This window comes from Helianthus annuus, chromosome 12, assembly GCF_002127325.2.
Source record: "Helianthus annuus cultivar XRQ/B chromosome 12, HanXRQr2.0-SUNRISE, whole genome shotgun sequence".
Lineage (NCBI taxonomy): Eukaryota > Viridiplantae > Streptophyta > Magnoliopsida > Asterales > Asteraceae > Helianthus > Helianthus annuus.
The window spans coordinates 25990282-26004111 of NC_035444.2; the positions used below are offsets into that span (position 1 = coordinate 25990282).

The 13830-nt window shown below is 36.2% G+C and overlaps 1 protein-coding gene across 1 annotated transcript; it reads right to left on the reverse strand.

Annotated features, from left to right (window-relative positions):
- Window positions 1-11382: 11382 nt before the first annotated feature.
- Window positions 11383-12209, reverse strand: LOC110941484 (leucine-rich repeat extensin-like protein 6). Its single transcript, XM_022183120.2, has one exon. It carries the CDS (start codon window positions 12056-12058, stop codon window positions 11684-11686), a length of 375 nt encoding a protein of 124 aa, XP_022038812.1. The 5' UTR covers window positions 12059-12209; the 3' UTR covers window positions 11383-11683.
- Between the last annotated feature and the right edge of the window lie 1621 nt (window positions 12210-13830).

The window sequence follows — 13830 nt, forward strand, 5'->3', positions numbered from 1 at the left end:
GATGACGGCAGTAAAGGGTATGGAGCGACTCGTCATTTTGACTGATCATTTGAGGTGGTTTAAATCGACTGATCAAGATCAAAGAAGCGATGAAAGATCAAAGAAGCGATGAAAGATCACAGAAGCGATGAAGGAAAGAGCAGGGCATAAAGGGAAGAAAATGGTAAAAATTAGAGATTTTAACCTAAGGCTTTTGGTAAGACATATTAAAATCTATCTATATGTGATAAAATCAAAACTGAATGAACAGTGTTTTGATTTTATCATATAATACTTTATATTCATTTATTATATTATGGGGTACGGGGCGAGGGTTGGAGCACGGGTTGGGTAAAAATGGCCAGTGTTTTGATTTTATCATATAATATTTTATATTCATTTATTAGACTATGGGTATGGGGCGAGGGTTGGGGCATGGGTTGGGTACAAATGCCCAAGTCACCACCTTGGACGGGCTTGGGTTTCGGCGTGGCCCCTTGGACGGGAGTTTCAGCCCGGGTGTTGGGCATGCCTAGCGGTCCTCCGTGGCCGGCTCTCATTGGCTAGGTTGGCTAGGCCATAGCGGCTAGGTTTAAATTTTAAAAAATAACCGTTTGGCTTGACTATGGGGTACGGGGCGAGGGTTGGGGCATGGGTAGGGTACAAATGCCCAGTGTTTTCATTTTATCATATAATACTTTATATTCATTTATTAGACTATGGGGTATGGGGCGAGGGTTGGGGCATTGGTTGGGTACAAATGCCCAAGTCACCACCTTGGGTGGGCTTGGGTTTCGGCGTGACCCCTTGGATGGGAGTTTCAGCCCGGGTGTTGGGCATGCCTAGCGGCCCTCCGTGGCTGGCTCTCATTGGCTGGGTTGGCTAGGCCATAGCGGCTAGGTTTAAATTTTAAAAAATAACCGTTTGGCCCGGTTCACCCAAGTCACTATAAACCCCCCCCCCCCCCCCAACCCCACTGTCTGTCCACATCGCTACCCCAACCCTTCACTCCACCTACCTGAACCCGTTACCCACACTTGATACCGACACAACGCGATGAAGGGCCGCCAACCCGGTGAGACCCGTTACTGGCCGGAAGCTTTCGCTAGCTACCGGCACAACGTGGGGAACGACCAGCACAATTTAAACGCGTGCCAACACAAGTGGCGCGAGCTACGACCGAAGCTCGACCGTTTTAAAGCCTACTACGATAGCGTCCCAGACGGTGATATAAGTCACGAAGACCGGGTGGCGGTGGCCAACATCGAGTTCCTGGGCAAGGAGCGGAAGTCGTTTGACAAGCTTGCCATGTTCGAAATCTACCTAACACTTTAGGCTTTTTTTTTTTATTTTGTAATCTTTTTTTTAGAATTTTGTAATTTTTAGGAACTTTTAATAATAATTTTAGGCTTTTTTTTTAATTCTGTGTGTATTTTTTTAATTTTTGTTTTTTTTTTATTTTTATAAAACTGGCCAATCCACGCGGGCTAGCCACGCCCCGCCATACCGACCCAACACGTCACTCACCAGCGGGTGGGCTCGAAGTCCACGTGTCAACCTATGCCCCAAACCCCCGCCCCACCATACCCCACGATCGAAAACACCAATGCCTTTCGCGCAACGCGCGTCATTGAAAAACACTAGTTGGTGTTAAATTACCAATTTAGCCATCCAATCTCCTAATAATATATTATAGATATTTGTTATAGGCTCAAACTATTGGCACACCAAAGGTGCTTATTTGTACACTTTAGGTTTATATATGCTCCTTATAGGTCTATACGCAGCGTATACTGTTGCATAAAATCAGTGTCTGACTGATGTCAGTTCTGGTCTGGCTGCTCCTATACGCTGCGTATAGGACTATGTGAGGCGTATATAAAGGGTCAAAAAGACAAATTTACCCCTGGTTTGGGCTGCGTATAGCCTCCAATTCAGGGGTAAAATGGTCTTTTTTACTATACGACGAGTATTGCCCTGTATGTGGCGTGTATATATGGGCATGTTTGGTAAAAAAGATCATTTTACCCCTGGATTGGCCGCCGCGTATAGGCCTATACGCAACATATATAAAGAGTGTGTTTTAGAAGCATTTATACAATACTAAATGGTTTAGTAAAGTTTTATAAAAAAAAAATTTTCTATTTGAAGTAAATAAAAAAGTAAGTATTTCTTACAAACGTTTTTATTCAACATTAATCATTTTTATACGATAAATATCGTATCGTATAGGTGTAGTATAGGTCACGTATTGACCTCGTATAAGCCTATAAGTGTGATATCGTATCGTATAGTGTAATATATGTCTCGTATAGGTGTAGTATTGTATAGTATAATAATAAGCCTCATATATAACTATAGATGTAGTATCGTAGGCATATACAAGACCTATAACAGACCTATACGAGACTTATACTACACTATACGATACGATACTATACGAAACGGTACGATACGATATAACACCCGTATAGGCCTATAATTGTAGTGTAGGTCTCGTATAGTAGTATAGGTGTGGTTTAGGTCACGTGTAGGTCTATAGGCATATACGAGACCTATAGAGAACCTATACGAGACTTATACTATAAACTATACGATACGATACAATGCAATACGACACGATACTATAGGATACCATACAACACCCGTATAAGCCTATAGGTGTGGTTTAGGTCCCGTATAGGCCTATAGACACATATAAAACCTATAGGGGACCTATACCAGACTTATAATATACACTATACGATATGATACTAAACGATACGATACAATACGAACTATAGGAAACCATAGAACACCGTATAAGCCTATAGGTGTAGTATAGGTCCCGTATAGGCCTATAGGCATATACAAGACCTATACGAGACTTATACTATACACTATTCGATGATACTACATCCACATGCCTATACGAGGTTTACACGAGACTTATACTATACGATACGATACTTAAAGTTATTTTTTAAAGTACTTATTATAGAACTTTGCTAAAACAATAAATAATTTATAAAATTATTTCCTTAAAAAACCTTTATATACACTGCGTATAGGCCTGTACGCGGCGTATATAAAGGGTTAAAAAGACAATTTTATCAAATGTTTAGGGTAAAAAACTACCCTTTATATACGCTGCGTATAGGCCTATACGCGGCGTATATAAAGGGTCAAAAAGACAATTTTACCACTGGTTTGGGCGGCGTATAGCCCCCAATCCAGAGGCAAAATAGTCTTTTTTTACTATACGCCGTGTATAGCCCTGTATGTGGCATATATATGAGGCAAGTTTGGTAAAAAAAAACCATTTTACCCCTGGATTGGGGCTATATGCAGCCTAAACTAGGGGTAAAATTGTCTTTTTAACCCTTTATATACGTCGCGTATAAGCCTATACGCAGCGTATATAAAGAAAGGGTTTTTTAAAACACATTCATACAATATTATTCGTTTTAGTAAAGTTTTATAAAAAAAGTTTTTTAATTTAAATAAATAAAAAAGTAAGTATTTCTTACAAACTTTTTTATACAATATTAATAAGTTTTATACGATAAATCGTATCGCATAGGTGTAGTATAGGTCACGTATTGACCTCGTATAAGCCTATAAGTCTCGTATAGACCTCGTATAGGCCTACGGATGTAGTATCGTATCGTATGTAGTGTACGTATCGTATAGGTCCCCTATAGGTCTTGTATATGCCTATAGGCCTATACGAGTGTTGTATGGTATCCTATAGTATCGTATCGTGTTTCATCGTATCGTATTGTATCATATTGTGTATAGTATAGTGTAGTGTAGTGTGGTGTAGTGTAGTGTAGTGTTGTGTTGTATCATGTCGTGTCGTGCTATGTCGTGTCGTGTCGTGTCGTGTCGTGTCGTGTCGTGTCGTGTCGTATAGGCCTATATGGGACCTAAACTACACATATACGGGACTTATAAGCCTATACGAGATCTAAACTACACATATAGTCCTATACGAGACTTATACTACACCTATAGGCCTACGTGGGACCTATACTACATCAATAGGCCTATACGAGACCTATACAAGACTTATACTACACCATATGATACAATACTACACCTATAGGCCTATACAAGACGATACTACACACATATGCCTATACATGACTTATACTACACTATACGATACGATAGGATACAATATTATATTACATGTTTGGGCCTATACAAGATTCATACTACATTATATGATACGATACTACATCCATAGACCTATACGAGACCTATATTATACTATACGATAGAATACTTAAAAATGTTTTTTATCTATCTATTTTTAAAAATTACTTATTATAAAAGTTTGCTAAAACGATAAATAATGTATAACAATGTTTCTTAAAAAACCCACCCTTTATATACGCTGCGTATATGCCTATACGCGGCGAATATAAAGGGACAAATTCCCACATCATATTAGAAATTCTCTTGGAAATTGGAAAAGGTGGTTATACGCCACGTGTAGACCTATACGTGGCGTATATAAAGCTAGGGTTTGGTGTGCAAATAGGCATTTTTGGTGTGCAAATATGTACACCCTTATTATAACTATAACTTTTATTACAACTTCTACCCCAATTTGTGATTGCGGAAAGATAGGGTTTAGGGTTTGATTGGTTTAAAGCCATGGCTACTACAAACTCCAACATACACCCCGTTGGAGACGTATTGTGAGACAGAAGATGACAGACCTGGCCCTAGGTGTGCTCACACACTAATCATCGTTGCTCCGACCAAGTGTCACGCCCTTGCCTCATCGGAGGTGCCACCACTATCGAAGGCGGTGCCTCTCCCCGGTCCTCGGGTTCAGTAATTTTCATATACTTGTGTTGATTGTTGCTTGATTGATGGTTTGTTGGTGTAGGTTGATTGATCTTGTTCTTTATTTTTTTTGATTTTGGGTTGGCCGGTGTCACTAACGCTATTCATTCTATGATGTTATAACTAAGGAAACACATATCATTGTATAATAATAATAATAATAATAATAATAATAATAATAATAATAATAATAATAATAATAATAATAATAAAAGATCATGGGTAAAATAGACTTTACGTTTCAGGGGTTAAATAGAATTTTCAATTATTTTTTAAATGGTCAAACTGACGGTAATATACCTTAGGATTGAAAATGTACATTTTTCAAACCACAAGGACGCATGTTTCCACTTTTGCAAAAAAGAACCTAAGTTGATTTTTGCCCATAGACATAAATTACACCTTACTTTTGTTTATTGTATGAAAACTTGGTTGTTACATTATTTAATAATGAAACTCCTAACATTATTTGATGATAAAAAGTGAAATTGATTTCAATAATCCTCATCCAAATTCTTTATTGTATATCATGTTGAAGCAATTTTATAACTTTTTAATCATAAGTCTTTTTCATTTAATTATACTTAATTCAAGTGTCATGTTTTATCAATGACCAAGGTTGTAGTTATTCGTGTGTTGCGTAGGGACGTGGTTGGAATTCAGTACGTATTGCACACCATGATAACCGATGAATAAATTTATAAAATTAAATACAATCATATCTAAACGCTTTGTGTTATTTGCGTTGTGACTCAACTCTGGACATTAAAACTATAAGAAGAGATAAAACAATACAAGGTAAATAATAAAGATAAAAAGGTAAACGAAAAAGAAAACAATAGAAACTCGACCAAGGCACTCGTTATATCAATGAAAAAGAAAAGTAAAATAATATGTCCAATAGGGTATTGTCGCGTTCATTTAAAAAACTAAAATACAAAAAAAAAAGAAAAAAAACAAGTACAATGTTAGCAAATCCCAAGGCTCACATTAGCCTATCATCACTATTAGGCTTACGTTAGTCTATGATCACTATTTAACCTCTCTAGTTTTATATAGAGATAACTAGTTTTTGTCCCGCCCGTGTTGCGGGGCAATAAGCCGAATATTTTTCTCTCTCATAACGTGTATGTCTGTGTTTTAGTTACTTGTACATATTACTCATAACACAATCTCAAAAAAAATTACATCAAGCCAACCAATTAAAACAAAAACACTACCCCACTTTTACTAAAAAAACTAAAACGATGGAAAGACTATAATTTCAAACTGGAAGCAAAATTGTAATTTTTCAGGACAAATAAGCATGTACCAGGCATGCCTGGACGAATAAAAATTACACCTATACCCACCCGCGTTGCAGGGCGTTAACTCAAATATTTCTTAGTTTCATAACATGTATGCATGCATTTAGGTTACTTGTACATACTACTTATAACACCATAAAAAAATACATCGAGACAACTAATTAAACGAAAACACTACCATAGTTTTGCTAAAAAAATTAAAACATAACAGGTCTGTAATTTTGAGTTGAGGGTAAAATACTAATTTGTCAAGACCAATGAGCGAGTGTTAGACAAGTACTTGACACAATAAAAGTTACATTGAGTCAACTAACTGCCAAGCAAAATAAAACAGTACTATCGTTTTGCAAAAAAAAAAAAAGTAAAACGATGGCAAGATCATAATTTTTAACTGGGGGAGAAATCGTAATTTTTGAAATGGGAGAAAAATCATAATTTTGAACAGAGGGCAAAATCGTAAAAATATTTTGAACTGGGGGCGAAATCATAATTTTAAACTGAGGGCAAAATCATAATTGTGAGCTATGGGGAAAAGCATAATTTTATTTTGAACTGTGGGCAAAAACGTAATTTTGAGTTGGGGGCAAAATCGTAATTTTGAGCTAGGGGCAAATACATATTTTTATTTTGAAGGGGGGCAAAAGCGTAATTTTAGACGGAGGGCGAAACCGTAAATTTAAACTGGGAGTAGAATTAGAAATGTGTTTTTGAACTGAGGGCAAAAGCATAAATTTTGAGTGAGGCCAAAAAAATAATTTTATTTTGAATTAGGGGCAAAAACGTAATTTTAAACAAAGGATAAAACCGTAATTTTAAGGTGAGAATAAAACTAAATTAAAAATGGGTTGGTCCAATGGGGGAGTGCCAGGCAGCTGCCTGGCACTATTCCCCCATTTGGTTTTTGTATATGTAGGAAATAATAATAATAATAATAATAATGTAGTTTGATGATTAAATAGACAATATAAGAGTCATATTATTTATTCATAACTAGTAATTCGCCCAGCACGTTGCCGCGACGTTGAAAAGTAAAGCACATTGAATTTGTACCGTTTAATGAAAATGTAATATATTTGACCCGACTGGTTAATACGCCAAAACGTAGACCAATTGAAAACACACATAAAAATAAGCACAAAACATATTATATTTGAACTGACTCAATTACGGGATAAAGAAATAAATTTACGCTAAAACATATAAACCAATCGAAAACGTACATAATATTAAGTATAGAAACATTTAATATTTAACCTAACTCATTTCAGGAAAATTTTTACGTCTAAACGTAACTTAAGTTTATACCGACACCTACATAAAAAACACATAAAACTCGTTCAGAGTTTGGCTTGTCCGTTGCCCCACTCTGGCTAGACTATGTTGTTTTAACCGGGCTCATATTGGCTTCAGCGTTTGGCTTGTGCGTTCACCTGGGAAACTATACCGCCAGCTGTCACTTGACAGTCGTCGTGTCATCACAAGAGCAGAACTCACTGGCATAACACACGTTGGGACGAAAACCCGGGTAGGCTCAGAATAAAACCTGACACCTCTGCAAAGAGGTTAGTCTCTATCTATCATTACCTAATCTCTCAAAGTAACACAAAAATAAAAATTGAACTTGAGACTGTTGAAAAACCTAAATCTCTCTAACACCTTTTATTGTTAGTTAATCTTTTCTAAAGGAAAAATATTATTCATATATTGGTGTCCTATTTTCTTATGAATTTCAAAATTTTTACATTTTTCTCAAAAAGCTTTCTTAATATGATATTTTAATAAATATTTTGTGTGTTTTCACTTCAGACAAATAAATAGGGATAATAGTGGGTCCACTGTAAAGTGTAAACACTAGTTCGTACTTTAGTGGTGGGTAGGATGTTACCTTCATAATTTCATATATACAAGGGATTTGTATTTTTTCCATAATATAGAGATATATTGTGTAACAGTACTCACAATGTTATAGTTCTTTACGTTTTGAATTTTCATGAAGTTATAGTTCTCTACGTTTTGAATTTTCATTAAGTTTAGACTGAACACAGCTTTTTTTAAACATGAGAATAAAAAAAGTTTTTTTTTAACTTTTTAATATTAAATTTTTTAATAATATAAGAAAATGATTGGAATGTAATTTCATTCATCTCTCTTCGAAAATAGTATTAATAAAGTCAATTTATCTATAAAATTAATACACAACTCATGTGTAACCTACATATGTGTAGCTAAGTTTAAAAGTTAAAAAAAAATATATTAACAAATTAGTTTAATGGTTTTAATAAACATAACCTATGAATTTTTATATTGTAAAATAAAAAAAAAGAGTAAATTACAAAACTCGTCCTGTATGTTAACATCGGATTGCAAAGGGTGTCATTTTTCTTTAAAAGAGACGAGATTCATACTTTATATTTGCAAATCGTAACACGTTACGTTCTTTACCTTAAATTTAGTTAAATTTTAATGTTAAATCGGGATATATTGGTAATTTTACTAATTTATTCAAAATATCTATAATAATTAAAACAGTTTTAAAAAAATTAAAATACCTATATGTTTCTATAAACTTAAAAAAAGTGAAAATTAGGGTTCAAATTTGGTAGAACAGTTATATATATATATATATATATATATATAGAGAGAGAGAGAGAGAGAGAGAGAGAACGATGTCAGGTGGGTGGTGTAGCAATGGCGATCTACAATGAAGTGGTAATGGTGCCAGGTGGGTTGTGGTGGTGGTACGATGATTAGAGAGAGAGAGAGAGGGAGAGAGAGAATGACGGAAGGTGGGTGGTGTAGCAATGGCGATCTGCAATGAAGTGGTAGTGGTGCAAGGTGGGTTGTGGTGGTGGTATGATGGTTAGAGAGGGAGAGAGCGAGGGGAGTCGATATGTGGTGAAGTGGTGGTGGTGGTAGGATTGTTAGAGAAAGAGAGAGAGAGAGATAGGAGGGGGTATGTTATATGTCTGCATATATTTATAAGTATACAAATAATTTCAAAGATAATTGTTTTATTAATTTATTGGTTTTTATGATTATTTATTTTAGCATTTAGGTAAAATGACCAAAATACCCCTTATGTGGGGTCCATTTGGTCAGATTTAACCATAAAACTAACTGAGTTAGGAATAAAGGAGGTAACATGTAAGGGTTTGCAAATATCAAGTACGTTTTTTTTGTACTTTTTAAAGACAAAGGACACGCTTTACAATTTAGTATTAACATAAAGGACGAGATTTGTAATTTACTTTAAAAAAATTATGAATCACTGGTAAACAAATTAAACGATCAAGGTTTGTTTTTTTTTGTTCTCATAATAAGAGAAAAATGCTCGGATAGTCCCTGTGGTTTCGCCTATTTTCACCTTTAGTCCCTAACTTTCTAAAATTACTTGAATAGTCCCCAACTTTTCATTTTTTGTTCCCGGATAGTCCCTGGGTCTAACTTCAGTTTGTTTTCTCTGTTAAGAGGGTATGAAATGACAAAAATACCATTTTCTTAAAAAGGCCAAACCCCAGGGACTATCCGGGCATCTTCTTCATTTTTATTTATAAAACCCCACCACCACACTTCATCTTCAACCTCCACCCACCATCACCCTCCTCTACCCTCCTCTACCCTCCACCATCACCGCCACAGTCATGGAATGAACGGTGCTTTGTTTTTGTTCATACTGAAAATGATTCAAATCTCACCCTGAAAATTAAAAAATAATAATCAACAAACAGAATCCAATTCTACAGATAGACAAACAAATTCATGGAGTTCATATTATTTATAACTAAATAAGATCCAAAACATGAACATCTAGATTAGGAATTTGACTCGACTTACACAGTGAAAACGATAAACTTGTTTTGCTTCAATCTAAAACACAAACAACTGAATTACTATTAGGGAGTAGTATATGTATAGTCTGTGTATGTAGCTTATATTGATTGAGAGACGGTTAAAAAGCATCTACTTAGTTGAGGTAATAGAGTATGTATACATCCTCTGTATATAGAGGTAACAACCATAACCACCTCAACTAACTAGATGCTCTCATGTCTCATAACCGGCTCTCGATCTCAATCAATATATGTTTCATACACAGGCTATACATATACTACTACTCACTAATAATTATTGAAATGAAGCTCGCTAGCAAGCCCTAAAGTAAATCACCATTTCAGTTTTTGACAACAAACACCAGACAACGCTACAACTACAAGTTTCGATCAGCTGGAATTCAGAAATCTTCAATAAACTTAAACAAAGCGATACAACAAACAAATAGCTGCTGAAAAAGTCTTAACTCATGCGTAACAGATCACAAACTCATATCTACTTCAAAATTCATCTATCTATCATCCTACAATAAACACCTTAAAAACCAAATTACTTACAAATCATGAGATCATGAAGCGACTGTTACTCCGTACGAAATTTGTGGCGCGTTAATCGTTAGGAGTGAAGCAAAATTGAAAAATCAGAATAAGTTGTTGAAGAAGAGAAGAGAGAAATTAGGGTTTTTGGATTATGAATGCCAGAAATTTGGGAAGTCACGAGGAAAGGAATGAATGAGGTGGTGGAGGCTGACTGAAATGCAATCCCTATTTCATCACTCACCGACACGTGGCGGCTTCATTTACCAGGGAGGGAGGTTGGGCGGTGGATGGCAGTTGTCAGCTCTGTGGCGGTGATGGTGGAGGGTGGAGGAGGGTGATGGTGGGTGGAGGTTGAAGATGGAGTGTGGTGGTGGGGTTTTATAAATAAAAATGAAGAAGGTGTCCGGATAGTCCATGTGGCTTGGCCTTTTTAAGGAAAGGGTATTTTTGTCATTTTACACCCTCTTAACAGAGAAAACAAACTGAAGTTAGACCCAGGGACTATCCGGGAACAAAAAATGAAAAGTTGGGGACTATTCAAGTAATTTTAGAAAGTTAGGGACTAAAGGTGAAAATAGGTGAAACCACAGGGACTATCCGAGCATTTTTCTCTCATAATAATTTATTCTTTTGTAGAGAATCCCACCACACGTATATATATGCTAGTGGGTTGGCTCGCGCAATAGAAACTATTGCATAGAGTATGTGTATACAACGCAACAAAATTTATTTTAAGCGTCTTAAACTTGAGGTAAATTACAACAGATCCCCGCTTTAAATCTATTATATAGTGGTATAGATATGTGTAACACAATATGAGTGGGTGTTATTTGGAATAATAAGTGCAACCTCAAACAATAAACAAAAATAAATGTCTTTAATTAATAATTAAGTATCAAGAGGACACTTTGATTTCAAAGGGTCCAAATTATTCCAAGTTACAAAGGACAACAAGAAGATCATGACAGTGATAATCAACATTAACAATACTAAGTAACCAAACAAGAAACATAAAATTTGAATATTAGTGTATATAATTATTTAGCAATGCTACATTATTTAGACAATAACTGTTGTGATTCATAAAAACTTCCTTTTTGCATGGAATCAGAATAACAGTCCACGGTGCACATCAACTTTTGATCACTTTGCCCGGAATTTCAAGATTCTTCTATGGAGATAATCACTTTACCAAAAAGCAAGCACACCTAGTACTCCGAAGACAACCATGAGCGGCGGAGCCACCAAGATTTGGCGGTGGGCGGACGAGTGGGAGTAGGGGTCGACTGGATACAAATTCCCCGGTGGACCAGTCATGTAAATGTATGAGGGTGGTGGAGGGCAGTTAAAGCCAGGTGTTGGAGACGGCTTCTTGGGTGGCGGCGGCGGCGGTGGAGCAGTGTAGCAAGGCTTGTTGCAAGGACAACCACCGCACTTAAATTGATCATCTAGGGCTCCACCTGGGGCTGTGTCGGTGGAGGTGAGCTTCCTAGGGTTTATTGCTTTGGTTGGAGCTAGAACCGCTGCGGCCAAGATGAGGAGGAGGATCGGTGATATCGACATGGGCGGAAGACGGTGGTGACACTAGAGGCCGATGGTTGTGGTGGGATTAGTTGTTACGGAGAGAAAGTGAAAGAAGAAAGAGTAGAAGCCTGTGGTTTTATTTAGTAAGAGGTGGTGGTAGTGCATGGAGAAAAGATGCACAAGTTGTTTTAGCTTCTTTTAGATTTGTTTAATTATTTATATTATATTTTCTCTTTATTATATTGTTTATGTTTATGTTTATACGTTAATAATATATACGTAACTAGATGATAAAAGGAAAAGGTTTCATATTCAAAGTTTTCTCAATTAAAAAAGGTTCAAGTTTCGTTTTGAATAAAAATAAAAAAAATTGACCCCTCTAATTGTATAATTAAAATGTGTTATTAATTTCAGCACAAGTGACCAACAGAAATGGCAATAACGACGAATATTGTGGGGTTGTTGGCTTAACTAGGAAGGTATCTCACGAATATTGCACATGGGATGCCCCCCTCCCCCTCTCACGAAGTTTTACTTTGCAATTAACAATATACTTTCGAATACTGCCTAATAATAATATCTTAATACTATATGTTTATATAATATGATTCAAGTATTCAATTCGTATTTTCTAATAATTAAGATGAACAAACTACTTAAGCCGGTCTTTAGAAAAATCAAATTATGTATCCACACGTTTAAGAAAGACATGGAACCGAGTTGAATAAAAAGATACAACTCGAAGAAGCCTAGTTTGGTGTATGAATTGGGTTATATATCGTTAAATATAGTCTGGTTGATGGCAAAAAATAAGGTCTCATATTAGTTCTCGATAACAAAACCTGATTTTTATCTAATGTTGTAAAAGCCTAATGATAAAGCTGTAGTCATTCCTAACGAATGTAGTTCTTGAGTCCCACCAAGTGATAAACTACCATTTAACATTTGGTGGGTACATGAAATACTTCTTAATTATTTCTTCGTAAACATCTCTTTAGTTAACATATCTCTGTAACATTTTGATACAACCAATGATGAACATTTGAAGTATCAAAGGAGAACCAAGTTAAATTGTAGGTAGAATGTGCTCATTTATCATTAGCTATCACAACTTATTCGACTGTCAAACATTTGGTCTTAGCCTTTTGATAGTGGTATTTAGGAGCACATAAAACTTTGTGAGGTGTATTTTGAATTTTTGTTAGATTGAGAAAAGAAGCAAGATAAGAGTCTAAAAGCATGTGATTAAGATCAGCCCAGCCTAAAAGTTAGGCTTTGAATAGGACATGATCCTTCAATCCCTCCTCATTGATTAATTAACTGATTATGTACATGTTTAGTTAAATGTACCAAATATGTTTTGAGCAATTAATTATTAGCAAAAGTTAACTGATCTATTTTTCTCATTGCAGAATATAGGAGAGTGATTTTTTTTTTAATCCTCATGCTTTTTTTTAAACGGTCAACAAATGCTATATAAGCCCGACCACCCGGGTAAATCTATTGGCGAAAGGCCACGCCCTGCGAAGCCAAACAACGCTGACGACCCAGTACGTCAACTATTCCAGGAGAAACTCACCACCCTAGAGTGGACAGTGTTGGGGTCAGGGAAGGCCTGATGAAGCCTAGCTACTACAAGAACAGGGCACCTTTAGCGGCGACGGTTGTTGCCGGTATTGACCCCTTTTGTCGCCGCTATTGACTATTAGCGGCGACATGTCGCCGGTAAAGCGTCGCCGGTATTGCTGGGCCGCTATTGACCGGTTGTCGCCGGTATTGATGCTGCACTTTTAGCGACGACAGATGTCGTC